The sequence below is a fragment of the Vulpes lagopus genome, chromosome 2 (assembly GCF_018345385.1).
Source record: "Vulpes lagopus strain Blue_001 chromosome 2, ASM1834538v1, whole genome shotgun sequence".
NCBI classification, from domain to species: domain Eukaryota; kingdom Metazoa; phylum Chordata; class Mammalia; order Carnivora; family Canidae; genus Vulpes; species Vulpes lagopus.
In genome coordinates this window covers 168,640,727-168,658,212 of record NC_054825.1, presented here as the reverse complement: position 1 = coordinate 168,658,212, position 17,486 = coordinate 168,640,727, and the positions used below count along the sequence as shown (strand labels likewise).

The 17,486-nt window shown below is 57.2% G+C and overlaps 3 protein-coding genes across 5 annotated transcripts; 2 read left to right on the top strand and 1 right to left on the bottom strand.

Annotated features, from left to right (window-relative positions):
• Positions 1–472: 472 nt before the first annotated feature.
• PAFAH1B3 (platelet activating factor acetylhydrolase 1b catalytic subunit 3) lies at positions 473–2,884 on the bottom strand. The gene is made up of 5 exons (XM_041744269.1): positions 2,569–2,884; positions 2,298–2,387; positions 1,565–1,681; positions 1,364–1,486; positions 473–797 (listed from the first exon to the last, which is right to left on the bottom strand). The coding sequence occupies exons 1-5, from the start codon at positions 2,644–2,646 to the stop codon at positions 510–512; spliced, it is 696 nt and encodes a 231-aa protein (XP_041600203.1). The 5' UTR covers positions 2,647–2,884; the 3' UTR covers positions 473–509.
• A 2,271-nt stretch (positions 2,885–5,155) lies between these two features.
• PRR19 (proline rich 19) lies at positions 5,156–7,158 on the top strand. The gene is made up of 2 exons (XM_041745959.1): positions 5,156–6,566; positions 6,686–7,158. The coding sequence occupies exons 1-2, from the start codon at positions 5,960–5,962 to the stop codon at positions 7,156–7,158; spliced, it is 1,080 nt and encodes a 359-aa protein (XP_041601893.1). The 5' UTR covers positions 5,156–5,959.
• A 1,886-nt stretch (positions 7,159–9,044) lies between these two features.
• Positions 9,045–17,410, top strand: TMEM145 (transmembrane protein 145). 3 transcript variants are annotated; one of them, XM_041743457.1, is made up of 15 exons: positions 9,045–9,202; positions 9,966–10,040; positions 10,157–10,234; positions 10,317–10,403; positions 10,497–10,598; positions 10,714–10,798; positions 10,910–10,981; positions 11,097–11,165; positions 11,561–11,641; positions 11,725–11,803; positions 11,949–12,042; positions 12,752–12,924; positions 13,732–13,852; positions 15,897–16,103; positions 17,065–17,410. In XM_041743457.1, exons 1-15 carry the CDS (start codon positions 9,083–9,085, stop codon positions 17,143–17,145), a joined length of 1,524 nt encoding a protein of 507 aa, XP_041599391.1. In that variant the 5' UTR covers positions 9,045–9,082; the 3' UTR covers positions 17,146–17,410. The 3 variants fall into 3 exon arrangements, with proteins under 3 accessions (XP_041599391.1, XP_041599390.1, XP_041599389.1); XM_041743456.1 differs by having other exon boundaries at positions 16,592–17,410; XM_041743455.1 differs by lacking the exon at positions 17,065–17,410 and having other exon boundaries at positions 15,897–16,728.
• The last annotated feature ends 76 nt before the right edge of the window (positions 17,411–17,486 follow it).

The following is a 17,486-nucleotide window of genomic DNA, read 5'->3' as shown; positions in this document are numbered from 1 at the left end:
CTCGGTTCCACCCCTCACCGCCAGCCTGTGGACAGTGCCCCTCTGGGGAGACACATAGCCATGCCAGGTGTGAAGGGAGGACTGCTGGGGATGGAGAGTGTCAGGAAGTGGCATCTAAGCTAAGACCAGAGCACCAGAAGTCCCAGCCAGGGGAAGATCTTCTGCAAGGAGGAGAGGGTAGCTTTGGATGGGCTTTGCCAGGCTGCTATGTTTCCAGAATTGTTGCTTAACCTTAATCCTATAGGTAGTGCTGGCAAACTGGTTTTACCTAGTGTGTTACTGAGCAGTAGTGCCTGTGTGGAGCTGATAGTAGAAACCTGCCAGACTCTCCAAGAACCAGAACACCTTGATGGATCGGCTGATGCCTGCTTTGGGCAAAAGCAGAACACCCTCCAGAGCTCCAGGGCTGCAGAAGTCGAAGTTGAGGTTGAGGTGCCCAGAGGGCTTGGCCATAAAGCAAGAAACGGGAGACTGAGGAATGAGAATTTAATGTCGGGGGAGGAGGATGCTTAGGGTGTAGCTTCTGGCAGGGGGATGCCCTGGCCCTGGTCTTGGGCCAGGAGACGCAGAAGCAGGGAGTGCAGGGCCCGACAGACAGGTGTGTAGCCCAGGCGGCTCAAATGCAGGTAATCGTACATGTCATGGTGGCTTATGGTGCCGTCTGAGTGCACAAAGCCAGGGTCGGCATCCAGGAAGTGCGCCCGTGGGTGGCCAGCCAGTGCCGCTCGGACCAGCTCGTTCACCCGCCGGTTTTTCTCACGAAGTGGGTTAGGGTGCTGGCCCCTTGGAAGCAGGCCCTGGGGAGGGGCACCAACAGTTGTGAGGAGACACCCTACCAGCATCTGGGTATCCTGTGCTCTGGGCCAACCCCTTCACCCGCCTCACAGAGTTCTGGCCTGTGGAATACGCTCAGAATGGGAAAGCAGGGCGTTGGCAGGATAATTCCTGATACCGAGTCTGAGACCCCCAACTCAGCAAGAACCTTCCGGGTGCCAGCCCCTTTCCAAGTATCAATCATAAAAATGTTGACAGCATGGATGGCAAAGGGTCAGTCCCTCTTTCCGAGTAGCAAACATTCCAGCTGGAAGGGTGGAGCCTGGATTCACCCTAGGAATGTGACTACTTTTGGCTAACCATTTTGGGTTTTGCAACACCCCCAGAATCATCAGCAGTTCCTTAGGAAAAAGGGGCTTACTGGTCCCTGAACATGGCCTTAAATGCAGCTGCTGGGTGTGTAGCAAGCTTCAATATGAGCTTTTGCCTTTCTGCCGCCTTGCTGCCCAGAACTGTGCCAGCTGCAGCTGCACCCAAGGGGGTCCCAGACCACTGCCATTCTTTCTTCCCTGACCTCCCCTGCTCTCACCAGCACCACGACCCGGGCCTGGGGCTGTCGTTGGTTCACCAGTTGCACAATGGCCTTGATGCCACCAGTCACTTGCTCTGCTGTGTGCCCGTGGTTGTTGGTACCCACCCAGACCACCACAATCTGTGGAAAGAGAGGCATGATGCAGTGGTAAGGGCAGAGGCTTAGGGTGCTTTAGCTGCCCACTCAGGCTCTGCTCACCTTGGGCCGGATGTGTTCCAGCTCACCATTCTCCAGCCGCCAAAGCACATGTTGCGTGCTGTCACTGCCAATGCCAAAGTTAAGCGCGTGCAGAGGAGAAAAAAGCTCCCGCCAGATCTGTAGATGAGAAGTGGTATGAGCACCGGGGTGTTGACAGCAGGGACCACCGCCCTCTGTACAAGTGTTAACCAAACGTCATTGTGGAAGAGCCCTGCCTTACAGAAGCAGTGTGGTCAAAACCTCACTTTATGCAAACCTATTATACTCTCTGTTTCACGGAGCCCCACAGAAGCAAGACTCACTTTATGAAAAGCCATTTGCTTGAGTCATGCATTGAACCAAAAACATTACAGTTCATGAAAGCTATTACAGTTTGACCTCACTTAGTGGAAGGATAACATAATTGAGCCCCCTTTGTGGAGTGCTATTACAGCTTTCACTTCGTTGAAAGACCACAGCTTTATGGACATCCATTTGGGCTGTGCACTCCCTTAAGCAAACAATAGAGTCTCAGTTTAGGCAACCTTCTTGCAAGAAAGCCTCAATCTGACAAAGACCGGTCACACAGTTCCTTCTCAGGAGAATGCTGCACCTTACACCAAGATTTGGGGTTGTGGGTGCTGCCTGCGGCTACTCAGGTACCTCATACTGGATCTGGCCTGGGCTCTGATCCGGGTGTGAGAGGGCACAGGCCTGGGTGGGGCAGGGGGACTGGGACCTGCAGAGGCCTCACCTCGCACTGGTGCATTAGCTGGACCAAGGAGTCCCCGATGAAGACGACTTCGGGTTCCTTATCTTTGCTGTCGGCCACGAACCGATGGTGCTTCGGGGACGTACAAGGGGGAGTCAGTGGCACGCGCGCCCCTGGGCCCGCCCCGCTCTGCTTCCTTAGGCAGCACCACCCCAACTGCCCTGTTTCCTAATCACGTAGAGAGACAGCGCCAAACAGCTGCTCTCCCGAGGTCCCTCCCGGACTCCAGAGTATCGCGGGCCGGGTCGCTCACCAGGGACATCCAGCGTCCGTCGCCCTGCACGTCCTGCACCGGCGTCGGCTTGCTGGCTGGGTTCTCCTCTCCGCTCATCTTGGCGCCGCCGCTCCTGCAAGGATGGGCGAGCGAGGTCGACCCGGGAGAGTTGGCCCAGGGGGTGGCTCCGCCACGCCCACCCCTCCCTTCCAGGCAACAATGGACGGTCCCGCCGCCCGCACTCCCGCGAGGCCGCTGGCCGATCCCGGGCGCCTCCTCCCTCTGCAGGAGCGGAAACCCGCACTTGGCAGGGGAGGTGGAATTGGGAACCCGTGCTTCCCCCGCGCCGGCCGCGCAGTGGGCTCGTCCAGCGCTTCCCGCCCGGGCCGCTCGCTCCCGGGCGGCGGCCGCTAGCGCACGGGGCGCCCGGGGACGGCGAGGCGAGACCATCAGCACCCGTGGGGGAGGGAGAAGCCACCACGCCCGCGGCAGGGGGAGGGGTGAACTACCTGAAAGGCCCAGCGTGTGTCGGGGGTGGTGGTGAATCTAGAGTCTTTTCTTGGGAGGGGAAAGCATTTGCTATAGGGTGAGAAATGTGCGGAAGGGATCACCAGCTCTGTGTGTGTGTGTGTGTGTGTGTATCAGAGTGAAAGAGAGAGATCACCAGCTGTGTGTGTGTGAGACATCACCAGCGCTGTGTGTCTCATTCACGTGGGGGGGGGGGGAGGGGAGTGAGTGGACGAGTCCATTCTTCGATCCTTTGAGGGGTGGCTCCTACGCACCTGGCTAGGAGGGGACGCTCCTATTTTCTACTGATGTGGGGAGAAAAAAGGAAGATGGCAACATGTGAAAAATAGAGCCTCAGTTGTAAGGCTAAGGCAGCACTAGCACTTTAGTGAGCCTGTCTGCTCGTGCCTCCTCCCAATACCCCCTCCCGCCCCACTGAAAACCAGGTTTTGTGGCATAAGATCTAAACTATCTTTGCGTTACATACATCGTACATCACTGGCCCTGCAAAGAGGGCAGCAGAAAGTGCAGAAAGAGAAAGGAAATTAGAGATGCTGCAAGGCCCAAGTCCAGCCTGGCAGCCCTCCCGCCCAGCTCATCTTGCAGATCTGTGGCCTCCGTTCCTCTCCCTAAACCCTCAAGTGTTTCTGGGCACTGAAACCTACAACCATAGCCAAGGCCACCTAAGGTCGCCCCCCACTGCCCCATATTAATCTCAAATCTCAAGTCTTCCCAGCTCTCCAGTTCTCAGGGACCAGGTGGGGGTCCCCTACCTACCCACCCCCACACTTCCTGGCTATATTCCTGTAGCTTTACTCCCAGATGGGACCTTCCATCTATTCAATCTATTCATTCTTTCTAGGTAGGTTGATACTGAAATAGTCTTATTTATCATGTTAATGTTTTGCCTCCATCCACTAGTTTGGAACAGGCCCTTATAGTACCAAGTATTATGGCTGCTCATAAGAACTTGAATATTAAATGAATGGGTCAGATCCTGGCCTTGTCCCAGCCCGTTGGGGAAGACAGATCAGACACAGAGTTGGGAGAAGGATCAAGGTTGTGATTAAGAGAAGTAGAGGAGGAGGAGGAAGAGGAGGACTCTGAGGGTGAGGGGTTTCCTAGTAGTATTTGAGTTAGGCTTTGAAAAATCAGGAAGACTGGGTGAGCAATATTACACAGGTAATATAGCTTATCAGGGCATGGGGAGTACTCGGGCCACAGCTAGGCACTCAGCAGGGAGCCTGCTCAAGGATTTGCTCTCCATTCTGTCTGCCCTTCCCCTTGCTCAGGCATGCTCTCTCTCAATTTTTTTTTTTTTTTTTTTTGTCTGAGGGGACAATTGTAAAAAGAAAAGTTGGAAAGGTAGAAAAGAACTTCTGGAAGCAAAGCTTGTCAGGAAATGGCTTCGAGGCACTCATTTCATTCAAATCAAGTGCTGTTTCAAGTTAGATATATTGGCTCATTTAGATATATTGGCTCATTTTCATACAGCAACCACATGAAGGGTGTACTATTACCAACTCCATTTTACAAATAAAGAAACTGAGGGTCTGAGCAGCTATACACATCCCCAAGGTCACACAGTTCAAGTTCAAAGATGCCACTTGGGCATATGAACCTAGGTAGTTTAACTCCAGATCCTTGTTCTTTTTTTTTTTTTTTTTAAGATTTTATTTATTTATTAATGAGAGACAGACAGAGAGAGAGAGAGAGAGAGAGAGAGAGGCAGAGACACAGGCAGAGGGAGAGGCAGGCTCCATGCAGGGAGCCTGTCATGGGACTCGATCGCAGGTCTCGGATCAGGCCCCGGGCTGAAGGCGGCGCTAAACCGCGGAGCCACCCGGGCTGCCCCAGATCCCAGTTCTGAATGATGACTCTACAATGATTGGGGATGAACTCCGTGACTGCCTGGGGACCGCCTGCCAAAGGAGACTACGCTGGCCCTTTAGCCCCCCTACCCCCTAGTGCCTCGCCTCTTCGCACTTTCCAGAAAGTCCGCCAATAGACATTTGAGCCAATCAGCAATCAGGAAGGGGGCGGGCCCCAGCGGGCCTCGCAGCCAATTGGTGGATCGGAGGTGTCCAAAGACAAATGAGAGAGGTTTCTGAAAGTAAGGCTGGAATGGGCGGGACTATAACCGGCACTCTGCGCCGCGCCTCGTGCTTCTCGGGAGCAGGAAGCCGAAGGGCGTGGGTGGGGCACACGCATGCGCACAGCGCGCATGAGGCTCAGCGTGAGGCCTGGAAGAGACCCCCAGTGCGTCGTGAGCTGGGCTTACCTCGGAGAAGAAGCCACTGCACCCCACAGCCACGGGGGGCGGGTGGGGGCGGGGTTCGTTGGTCCAGGAGAAGGTGAGGTGCTCGACGCCCTGCCCCCACCAACTGTACCCCCCCTTCCTAACCTCAACTGCCCACCCCTCCTTGCCTCCTACCCTGGGCCACCTCACTCCCGTGAGTAGGCCCCAGTTCCTGGTAGCTGCTCAGTCGCCCCTTCTGCTTTCCCAAGGTGTCCTCTGTCTCCAGCTTTTTTGTCTGCCTTTCCTTCCCTGCCACGTCTCCCTGCGTTCTCCAGTACCTCCTCTACCCCTGGATTTCTCCTCTGTTCACAGTCCCTTTCTGGTTCACCAGCTCCCTGTGGTCTCATGATGCCGTCCTGTCCCCCATCATTTCCTTATGTCCCTGTACCCTGTAACCCTTTCTCTATTCCCTGGCAAATCACATTTACCATGACTCCTTTGACTCCTTTCCTGACCAAGCCTTTGCCAAAGATTCCCTCCCTACTACCTTACTCTCATCTTGTCTCTGTAAATACTCTCATCTTTCCACCTCACCCCAAACCGTCTCCTCTTCTCACCTTTCACTCTTAGTCCCCGACTTACTTGCATACTGATGGCCATTCTAGCTTTTTCTTCCAGGACACTATGGACCCCCGGGGGCCAGCCCCCCAGCCTTTCCAGAGGCCTGAGAAACCTGGTCGAGTTCGCCGTCGGAAGACCAGGCGGGAGCGTAATGAGGCCCTGATGGGCAGCCGCCGGCCACTGACCTGTCAGCATCCTTCTGTGACCAGTCAGGATCCTCTTGTGGCCCCTACTGCTCCCAAGCTTGTGGTCATAACCCAGGGCCGGCTGAGCCGGGAGCACCGGGGTCTTTTCAACCATGAAGTGAAATCTCTGGACGTGGCTCGGCTGCTTAGAGGCAGGCCCCTGGAACCAGGCACCCCGTCACTCCCTGCCAAACCCTCCCCAAGCCCAAGCCCGGTGCAAGAACCAGCTCTACAGTCAAGAGGCAAGGAGAACCAGGTCCCTAGAGGCTCAGGCCCAGGTCTGCCCAGTTCCAGTCCCACAGAGCTCCCTGGCTTGGGGCAGCTGTTGGAGGAGCTGCAGTGCCAGCTGATTCTGCCACAGGCCTTCCCCAGGAGGAACCTAGTGCAAGAAGCCAGGGATGCCATTGTGAGCACCTTACAGGCCTGCCATGGCTGTGTGCCTGACCTCACCCTGGTGCTCCGTGGCTGCCAGCCGCCCTTACCAGGTGAGCCTACCTGTACTCACTGTACTTCCCTTCCCCTTGTCTGCTCTAGCTCCCTGTATGCTCCTTCTCTTTGTCTGCTATAGCTTAGCTGTCCCCGATGCTTTTTTCCTTTGTTCCAGGGACCAAGCCTGGGGGCCCTGAAAGCCAAAGAATGACACCTTCCTGGATCAACAGCCCCAACCAGTGCCCAGGGGAGGGGAGGCAGAGGAGGCAACAGAGGACAAAGGAGCTCACCTTTGCCATGCCTCACAGCTCCAGCACTCCTATGGTGCATAGGGTGAGCTTGGCACCATCAAAAGGTCCCTGGCCACCCCCCTTGCCCTTGTTGCCTTCACCATCTGGGGCAGCCTGGGGTCCCCCAACAGCCTTTGATCTGCTGAAAAGCATCTGGCTGGTAGCCACACCGCCCCCTCCGCGGCCCTGGGGGGTTGGGCCACAACAGCCCCTGCCTCAGCCACCATCACCCTTGTTGCCCGGAACCTCTGCCCTGGACTGGAGCCCCAGCCCCCCTGCCCCACTGCCCAGCCTCTCCTGGGTAGTGGCCCAGAGCAGCCCAGAGGCCTGGTCTTTTCCACCCATGAGACTGTACTGAGGGGGCTGGACAGGAGACAGGAAACCGGCACTCCTAATCACCTCAATAAAGTACCTTCTACATGGTTCTCTTGATTTTTAGTGAGTGGCTGACCCAGGACAGCAGCTTTGCTTTGCTGAGTTCTGTGTCCAAGATGGAGGGGAAGCTACCATCACTTGTCACCTTCTTGGGGTTTGAGGGGCCAGCAGCCTGGAGAAACCTGGGGCTTCGGTCAGTTTAAGATATTCACCCGCTGAAGCCAACTATGTGCTGGGCTCAGCTCTGGTGATGCTGGGGTCCCAGAGTGAGCGCTACTGTGGCTCTGTCCCCAGGAAACTTCTAGCCTGGTGGTGGGCAGTCTGGCCCCAGTGGTTGCATTTGAGAGAGAGGTGGAGGGGCTGAGGGAGTCCAAGGAGGGAGTGATGACACTGCCCTAGTGATAAGGGAGTCCTTCAGAAAGAAACAGATCTAGACTTTACATGTTTTAAGATTACTAAGAACTTACTAGTAAAGGGGGGAAAAACATTTCAGGCAATACCAAATTGCTGTTCTATGGCATAGCATGTGCAAGGCCTGGAGGAGGACATATAGAAGACTATTTTCATTCAGCCCATACCCCGAGGCTATCCTGGGACCTAGAGTGAGTCATGTCCAGTCCCTGCCCTTGTTGGGCTCCTGGTCTGGTGGGCTTGGAACTGTGTTCGAAGGATCATGACAGGAATGGCAGATGAGGCCCGAACCTGCCCCACAGGCTTTTTACTTTGGCCCAAGATACATTTAAAATTTCTGAATTCATTACCCACCATTACAAATCAGTATGCTTTAAAACAAAAGCAAAACAAAAAAAGCCCAACACATTTCTGGCTTGTCTGAAAAAAAGAAAGAAAGAAATTTGGCAGTAGACCTACTATCCCTTCTGGCAACAACTGGCTCAAGCCAAGTAGCCGAGGCCGCCTTTTCATGGGGCTCACACTCTCTTACACTGAAGTGTTTCATGCACTTATGTTTCCTGTTGGCCCCTGGCTTACAAAGTTTTTTAAAATGATATTTTGAGGAGCAGCACTTTTTTTTTTTTTTTTTCAGAGAAGGGGGAGGAATGAAGCTAGAAATGTTTGTTGGAATCTGATCAGGAAAACGAAGCTGAGGGACTTGGATGCTACTCTGTTAAGCCTTTCCAGGGATCCTCATTGCCCACTGGGAAACCATAAGGTTGGAACCAGCCGGCAGGGGACTGAAGTGGGAGATCACACGACTTGGCGGAGGTCTAATGAGAAAGTGGCAAAGCTGGGTTTTGAACCCAGGCGGCTGGTTTCACTCTGCTCTGGGCTTCTCACAACACCTCTTCTGCCTCACAGCAGCCAGATTTCACACCCTGGTGAGCGGCGACTGGACAGGGTCAGGCAACAGAGTGTAGTGGTTGTGGCCCAGAACAAGTGGTGTGCCCTCTCCCTCTTCTGTGTCCCTGTGGGCACTTCACAGAGCCCATGGGATCGCGGGTGGACACAGCTGGGGATGGTTGTCATGGGGGCGGGGATGAGCAATCAAAGAGCAGTTTGGGGACTAAATCTGGGGGAAGTCAGGACAGAGCTGGGGTGTGTGGGTTGGGGGTCACCCCGAGATGGCAGTCTGGAGGAGGAGGCATGGCTGGGGCAACGGGAGTTCAGCGTAGGACACGGGGAGCCAGAGGTATCAGGGACACCCCCAGAGGGGAGAACTGAGGCTGGGGCGGGGTGGAGAGGCTAGGAAAGGGGCGTCCTCTGTCACACCGCTTGGGAAGGCGCCAGGCCGGGCCATCCCCGAGGAGGGGGGCGGGGAGCGCAGCGCCCGGCGGCCCCTTTAATCGGGGGCGCGCGCTGGCCGGCCCGCGCGCTCTCGCCGCCGTCGCCGGGCCGGAGCCGGAGCGGAGCTGGGGCCGGGGCCGGGGCCGGGGCCCGGAGCGGGCGGAATGGAGCCCCCGCGCGCGCCCGCTCTGCGCCGCCTGCTGCCGCCGCTGCTGCTCCTGCTGCTGCCGCTGCCCCCCCGCGCCCGGGCCAAGTACGTGCGGGGCAACCTCAGCTCCAAAGAGGTGAGCGCGCTGGGCCCTCCCCTGCCGCCCGCCGGGCCCCCGGGGACGCGAGGGAAGGGAGGGGGGCCGCCCCGCCCCCTGCCGCCCTTCCCGGGGAGCCCCCGGGAGCCGCGGGAGCCGCGGGGGGGGAACGGGGCTGAGGGTTACGGGGTGGGGGGGCTGGGTCAGTGTTGAGGCCGAGAGGGGCTGTGGGGTCGGGAAGAGACTTGGGGATTGCAGGAGGGACATTGAGGTCAGAGCTGGGCGGGGAGGAGGGACGGGTTGGGAGAGTCGGAGTTTGGAGTGGGGGTTGGGGGGACGCCGAGGTGGTGCTGAAGGGACAGCACTTTTCACTCCGCGGAGAGCCTGGAGTTCACACTCCTGCTCAGGCCCGGGAGAGAGCCGTTTGGAATATTCCCCAGCACGAGATGGTCTCTGGGACCACCGTGGGGGCGTGTGTGTGGATAACCCCCCGGGGAGGGAGGGATGGCAGTCAGGTGGAGTCTAGGACTGAACGTGGCCAGGGTGGGGATCTGGCCTCCAGGGTCTTTCTCAAGGCACTTGGAAAACGGGAGAAGTGTTTGAGGGGAGAAGGAACTTGGGTGGGGGGCATCTGAGGCAAGAATCCAGGACCCAAGGTGAAGGGATCACAGAAGGATCTGGGAGGTAACTTGGTCCCCTTGTGTTTCTTGGGAACCAAGTACCGAAGGGTAGGGAAGGAAAGTTGAAGGCCTATGGAGTCCAGGGGAGTTCTCAAAGGACTCGGACTGGGCCCCTTTTCCAGGACTGGGTGTTCCTGACGAGGTTTTGCTTTCTTTCGGATTACGGCCGACTGGACTTCCGTTTCCGATACCCTGAGGTGAGCCTTCCCCAGCCAGTCTCCATGCTGAGGCTGGGAACTCCCTTGGCCTCCTGAGGCAAGGGCCAGCCCAGCTCCCCGCACTTCCCCAAACTTCAAAAGCTCTGGGTTTACAGGCCAAGTGCTGTCAGAACATCCTCCTCTATTTCGACGACCCATCCCAGTGGCCGGCTGTGTACAAGGCAGGGGACAAGGTAAAGGCTGTGAGGAGGTTACATGGGAGGGAGGAGAAGGTCGAGACTGGCCAGAGGGTGACCAAGTCCCTGCCTTCCCCAGGACTGCCTGGCCAAGGAGTCGGTGATCAGGCCTGAGAACAACCAAGTCATCAACCTTACCACCCAGTACGCCTGGTCAGGCTGTCAGGTATGGGCCCAGTCTGGGAGTGGGCAGGTGCTGAAGGCCGACAGCCTCAGGGCTGTGCAGACAGGCATCAGCCTTCTTCTTGCTCCTTTTCAGGTAGTGTCAGAGGAGGGAACTCGTTACCTGAGCTGCTCCAGTGGCCGGAGCTTCCGCTCAGTGCGAGAGAGGTGGTGGTACATCGCACTCAGCAAGTGTGGGGTAAGGGGCTGGGCCGGTCACCTGGGCCTTCTCTTTCCTGCCTTCCTGCCGACCCCCTGCCTGCCCAGCACCCCTCCCCCCCACTCCCTGACTTAGGCCAACACACTCTCCACAGGGAGATGGGCTACAGCTGGAGTACGAGATGGTCCTCACCAATGGCAAGTCCTTCTGGACTCGGCATTTCTCGGCTGATGAGTTTGGTGAGCATAGGGGGACCCAGAAGCCAGGATCTTTGAGGACGTCAGAGTGGAATGCCTGCTGAGGGATGGCTATCCTGACCTTACCATTTCCTCCTTCTTCCAAATCGGCAGGGATCCTGGAGACGGATGTGACTTTCCTTCTCATCTTCATCCTCATCTTCTTCCTCTCCTGTTACTTTGGATGTGAGTCCAGGACATGGTGGTAGTGGTGGGGTTAGGAGTTATGGGGGGCAGGACTGGGGTAGATGAGCTACTTTCCTTCCTGTCTGTGAACCACCTGACCCTCCCTCTCTTCTAGATTTGCTGAAAGGTCGACAGTTACTCCACACAACTTATAAAATGTTCATGGCTGCAGCAGGAGTGGAGGGTGAGGTTTAGAGTATCACAACTTTGAGTTCTGTCAGAGGAGGGAGCTAGGGTCCAGATACCTGGGTCTGAGGGAGGAGGGGCTGGGGGCAGAACTCCTGGGTCTGAGGGAGGAGGGACTGGGGGAAGGGCTCCTGGGTCTGAGGGAGGAGGGGCTGGGGACTTGGACATCTGGGTCTGAGGGAGGAGGGGCCTGTGGGCCTGGAATCTGGGTCCTGCAGAGGTGGGGCTGGGGCTTGAACTCAGGAGTCTCCCAGGACATCAGTGGGAGTAAATAGTCTTGAATCCTGATGGGGATGAAGGAGGGGTTCTGGCCATCTGGATCACAGTGCTAGGGAACAGTGATGCCCCAAAGCCCGTTTCTGTCTTTCCTCCCTCCGCCCATTCTCCCCTCAGTCCTGAGCCTCCTGTTTTTCTGCATCTACTGGGGCCAGTATGCCACTGATGGCATTGGCAACGAGAGTCTGAAGATCTTGGGTGAGAATGAAGTGGGCCGGGGAAGGGTGCCCGGGCTCTCTCTGAGCCCTGTGTCTGAGACGCCCTCTCCTCCCTTCTCCCAGCCAAGCTGCTCTTCTCCTCCAGCTTCCTCATCTTCCTGCTGATGCTCATCCTTCTGGGGAAGGGATTCACGGTGACACGGTGCCCAGGCTGGGGCGGGAGGGCATGCGAGGGGGAGGTGTGGTGGGGCTAGGGAACAGGGCACTTGGGTGGACCTGGGGGGTGGCTGCCTGCTTCTCCCTGACAGCCCCCACCCCTGCTGTCTCCCCTCATGGCTGGCCGCCAGGGGCCGCATCAGCCACTCGGGCTCTGTGAAGTTGTCGGTCTACATGACCCTGTACACCCTTACCCACGTGGTGCTGCTCATCTATGAGGCCAAGGTGAGTGCCACCCGCCCCCACCCCACCCAAAGCTTTTGGCCACCTCCTCCACCTGTCTGCCAGCCCTTCCCCACATCGCACCCTTGCTGGCTCGCTCTCTCCCACTCTGCGATTTCTGCCTGCCCATCTGTCTCTCTGAGTGCCTGCCTCCCCTCTTCCCCGTCTCTGAGGAGCCTTCTTCCTCCTCCCTCTGTCTCTCGCTGTCTGTCACATTTATGCTCGATGTCATGCTTGAGAGTTCAGGAGTCCCACAGACCTGGATGCCACTCTAGCTCTCTCACCTCCCAGCTAGCTGACCTCTGGTAATCCCCGTCCCCTCTAAGCCTGTTTCCTCTTCTGTAAAATTAGTAGGGTCTTACCTGTCCCAGGGGGCTCCTCTGAGGCTTTATGTCACCTCGGCTTTGACCAAAAGGTGTCCGTCTTAGCCTCAGTGTCCCCATCTGTGAAGTGGGGTGATAATAAGACCTAACTTCATCAAGTGGATGCAAATGGAAAAGCTTATGTGTCGTAGGTGTCTAGCCCCATGCTGGGCCCCTGGTAGGAAATGTGCTGCCCTTCTCTACATGCTTCTATTTCCATTTTGTGCTCTCCTGCTGCTTCTGTCCTGACCAAGTACCTCTGCCCCCTGGGTGCCCAGGGGTGGGGTCTGGGGCCCCTGTGTGGAAGGCAGGGGGTCAGGGCTATGATGAACCCTCTCCCTTGGGTCCAGTTCTTTGACCCGGGCCAGGTACTGTACACGTATGAGTCGCCGGCGGGCTATGGGCTCATTGGGCTGCAGGTGGCGGCTTACGTGTGGTTCTGCTACGCCGTGCTCATCTCCTTGCGCCACTTCCCGGAGAAGCAGCCCTTTTACGTGCCCTTCTTTGCTGCCTACACCCTCTGGTGAGACGTGCTGGGGCCCCAACCTGTCCCTGTCTCCTGGGGCCTCCCAGAAATGGCTATCCGTTTCTCAGACCCTCCTCAGTGAGGCTGACGGGCTTTCAAGTCAGGCAGCTGTGCCAGGGTCTGCCACTTACTCACTTTGTGGCCTGGAAAAAATTACTTTCCCAAGTTAAAAAAGAAAAAAAAAGTGCCTCAGGTTGCTTACCTGTAAAGAAAGGATTATCTTGAGCATGCGTTGGTAATATTGGGTCTGGCACATAATAAGTGTTCAATGAAAGTTAGTTGTAACTTTTTTTTTTTAATCATTCAATGTAACATAGCAGGACCGTAGACAGATTCTCAGCCCGACTGCCTGGGTTTGGATCCCAGTTCCAAAGCTTGTAAGCTGTGTGATCTCACACAAATCAATTAACTTCTGTCTGCCTCGGTTTCCTTACCTGTTTAGTGGGGATAGAAACTGTACTTGCCTCATAGAGTCATTGTGAGAGTTAATGAGTTTATATACGGGAGATGCAGTAAGTCCTTATGTTCATTCATTCACCAGACACCTTCTGATTTCCTATCAGGTGCTAGGATTTGGGGTGGGGTGGAGCTGAGTTAAATTCAACCTAGTCTCTCCTTCCAGAATTTCCCAGGCTAGTGGGATTCCTGGCCCCTTTTAACGTCTGGCTTCTGAAGGTCACACTGACTTCTTTCTGGTTTGGGACCCACTGGGGCCCTGTGCGTGTGCATGGCAGGGGAGCTGGGGCCATGGGGTGGGGAGGAGGGCAGAACAGTGTCTCTACTGACCCAGTACCTTCCCTTTAGGTTCTTTGCGGTTCCTGTCATGGCCCTGATCGCCAACTTTGGGATCCCTAAGTGGGCCCGGGAGAAGATTGTCAATGGCATCCAGCTGGGGATCCATTTGTATGCTCATGGCGTATTCCTGGTGAGGAAGGGCATCCAGGTGGGAGTGGGAGCCTGATGGGCGGGGGACACGTGAGGGTCCCCACCCCTGATCTTTCTGAATCTTCTGTTCTGAGCTCTCCATCCATTTCCTTCACTTCATTCCTTTAGTCATCTAACAGACATTTACTGAGAGCCTGCAGGCTGATATACCCCCCAGAGTCCACCCTCTTTTATTCCTCTCTCCTACCTTGTCCTGCCCTCTTCCCCAACCCTACTGCTCCATTTTTTTTTTTCTTAAATAAATTCTATGTTCAACGTGAGGCTCAAACTCAACGACTCTGAGATCAGGAAGCTGCATGCTGTACCAACTAAACCAGTCGGGTGTCCAATAACTCTACCCTCTTTCTTTGCCCCCTTCCATTCCTATTCGGAACCTGTGTCCCCAGACTCACATTTCCCTTCTGTATCCCACCCCACTACCTTTCCCAAACTCCTTGGTCACTACTATACTCTTCCCCAACACATTCTCCCATCTGCCATCACAGGCCATTGTCCAGGAAGAAGCAGGTGGGGTGGGCCAGGGAGGGACCCCAGGAGGCCTAGATCTGAATGATATCAAGAGAGTATCAGCACCAAACCTCTTTGCCCTGGTTTATATCCTATATGGCCTTCTGGGTGACAGTTCATTCATCTATATGTTTGTATGCCTTGTTTAATTGTCAGAGCAGCCCCAGGACAGGATGGATAATGGTTGTTGAACCCACTCTACAGAAAGGGTTAGAAGCTAAGGCCCAGATAGGGGAGGTGACCTGCCAGGGCTCCATAGCATTTGGTATTAGGTCAGAGACTTGAGCCCAGTCCTTCCCCAGCATACCATCAGAGGGGGCTGGACAGAGATATAGGTCCTTACCCTAGAGGTCCACAACGTGGACCTGGGGAGGGAATGTACTCAGTCACAGATGGTCCAGTCCCCCATCTTCCACCCCAGAGCCTGACTTAAGTACAGACTGACCTTCCCAGGACAGCACTTCTAAAAGCTCTGCGGGGGAAAAAAAAAAATAAAAAAATAAAAGCTCTGTGGGAAGTCTGAAAGGAACAGAGAGAGGAGAAATGCTGGGAACCATCATGTGCCAAGCTCTGCACCAGGGGTTTGCATTTCTACCCTCTCCTCATCTTTCTAACCTCTTTTCCCCAGTGAGGCTCAGGGAGTTTTATCAACATGCCCCAGATCCCATACTCAGTGAGCTGTGGGGCGAGAGGTAGGGTGCTAGCCCGAACATGGAAATGCAGTGCCCTTTTAGCTAGATTTCACGTTCAGCTGCTTTCTTTCCTAAAAACGCTGTTAGTTCAGCACTGCTCCACCTCTGGCATTCCACAGTTCCTTGTTCCCTACTGAGCACAACCTTGGAGGGGTGGGGGTGGGGGGGTTGTGCTAGGTTCCCATGGGCTGCACACCCAGTCCCTGCCCCCATGACCTACTAGACTAACTGGGGACACATCTCTACATTTGACCAATACCTATCGAGCACCTATGAGCCCAGGTACTGTTCTAGCTGTTGGGGATTCAGTAGGGAACTGAACAAATTCCTGCCCTCATGGAGTTAACATTCTATAGAGTCTATCTGGTGTTGTCCAACTGATCTTTCTGTGTTTATGAAAATATTCTAAACTCTGTGCTGTCCAGTACAAGAGCTACTATTCACGTGTGGCAACTGAGCACTTGAATGTGGCAAGTGTAATTAGAAGCAAAACTTTTCGTTTACTTTTGATTAATATAAATGTAAACAGCTCCATATGGCTAGTGGCTATCATACTGGACAGTGAAAGGCTCTGACCCTTAACCAGCCAGCGATAAGTCAGTGATCAGGGCTGATGGAGGAAACATCGCAGGGTGGTTGAGGGAGGAAAAAAGGTCGGAGCTAGGGCACGGTGAGAGCTCAGAGTAGGTGTCTAATCCAGGCTGAAGGGCGGCAGGGAAGCGTGGGGGATGTCAAGTGAAGGGGAATCCTTAGGACCCCGTGTTTATGGAGACGGCCTGAGGCCTGGACAGTACTTCTCCAACCAGCACCTGGCTCTCGCCCCAGATCATGACGCGCCCATCGGCGGCCAACAAGAACTTCCCGTACCACGTGCGCACGTCGCAGATCGCCTCAGCCGGGGCCCCGGGCCCCGGAGGGAGCCAATCCACGGACAAGGCCTTCCCGCAGCACGTCTATGGGAACGTGACGTTCATCAGCGACTCGGTGCCCAACTTCACGGAGCTCTTCTCCATCCCCCCGCCCGCCTCCTCCGTAAGCCCCGCGCCCCCGGCGCACGAGGAGCTGCTGGCGCCGCCCCTGGAGTACCTGACCCCGCTCCCGGCCCCGCCGCCGCCCCCCTCTCCCAAGCGCCTGAGCCCACCCCCTGCCTTTCGCACGCCCCGAGCCCCCACACCGCGCCGCGACCGCCCCCCGGCGCCCGCGCCCACCCTGCCCGACTGGGTCCTGGCGCTGCTGCGCACGCCCCCGCAGACGCCACGCGCGGTGCCCCCGCCCCCCGCCTTCCGCGGCTCCCCGCCCACCCCCCGGCCGCCGCGGGAGTTCGCCCCGCGCGCTCCGACGCCGCCCCTTGAGTACCTGGCCCCGTTGCCCAGACGCCCGGCCACCCGCTCCTTCCCCGATTGACACCTGCGCCCGCACCTCGGGAGGGGGGCTCCTTTGCGGGGAGGGGGACGGGCCTTCGGGGCCGCATCTGCCCCCCGTGGGTCCCGGACGGCCTCTGACCCTGACCCCCCTCCCAGGCCGGGAAGCAGGTGGAGGAGACGGCGGTGGCGGCGGCGGTGGCCCCGAGGGGCCGCGTGGTGACCACGGCCGAGCCGGGCGCGGCCTCCCCGCCCCTTCCCGCTCGGTTCCCCAAGGCGGCCGACCCGAGCTGGGATGGCCCGACGCCGCCCTACCAGCCGCTCGTGCCCCAGACGGCGGCGCCGCACACCGGCTTCACCGAATACTTCAGCATGCACACGGCCGGGGGCTCCGCACCCCCGGTCTGAGCACCCTTGCCCACCCCGCCCCATGGGCCGCGCGCCGGGCCCCGGCCGGGCTCCGGATCCCCGCTCTATCCCGGCCCCAGGGCTCTGCCATCCCAGGCCTTCCCGACCCTCCCCACCCCGCGCGCCCAGGTAGGGGTGCGTACTGGCCCGCTCCCCTCTCCCGTTCCCCCGACTTTTGTGCCAAACGGTCCCGCGGGAGCCGCTCTCCCCGTCCCCTCCCTCAGCCCCTGCCCCGAGCGGCGCCGGATTCTGGGCTCCCGCTGTTCCGAGACCTACGGCCCCCTGGCCCCCTCCGAGACCTCTGATCCCGCCGGACCCCGGAACACCAGTGACGATCGCCGGGACCCTGCGCGTGACTCTCCAGGACTCCGCGACCCCGAGCCATTGCTCCTGGGACGGAAATTGTGAATCTGGTCTCGACTCAAACCTTCCCTTGGATCTCTGTGACCTCGGACCCGAGCTCTGCCCACCCCTATCTCCATCCGGGGGCCCTCCCTCAGGTCCCCGGCAGAAAGACTTTCTCCCTTCTTGCCAAAATAAAGCGGATTCGTTGAGTTTTTATCTATAAAATGGCCTCTTTACATCTTGCCAGTGCTCAGAGGCGGGGCGGAGCGTGAACCAGCCCCGGCTCTGGGCCTCGGTGTGT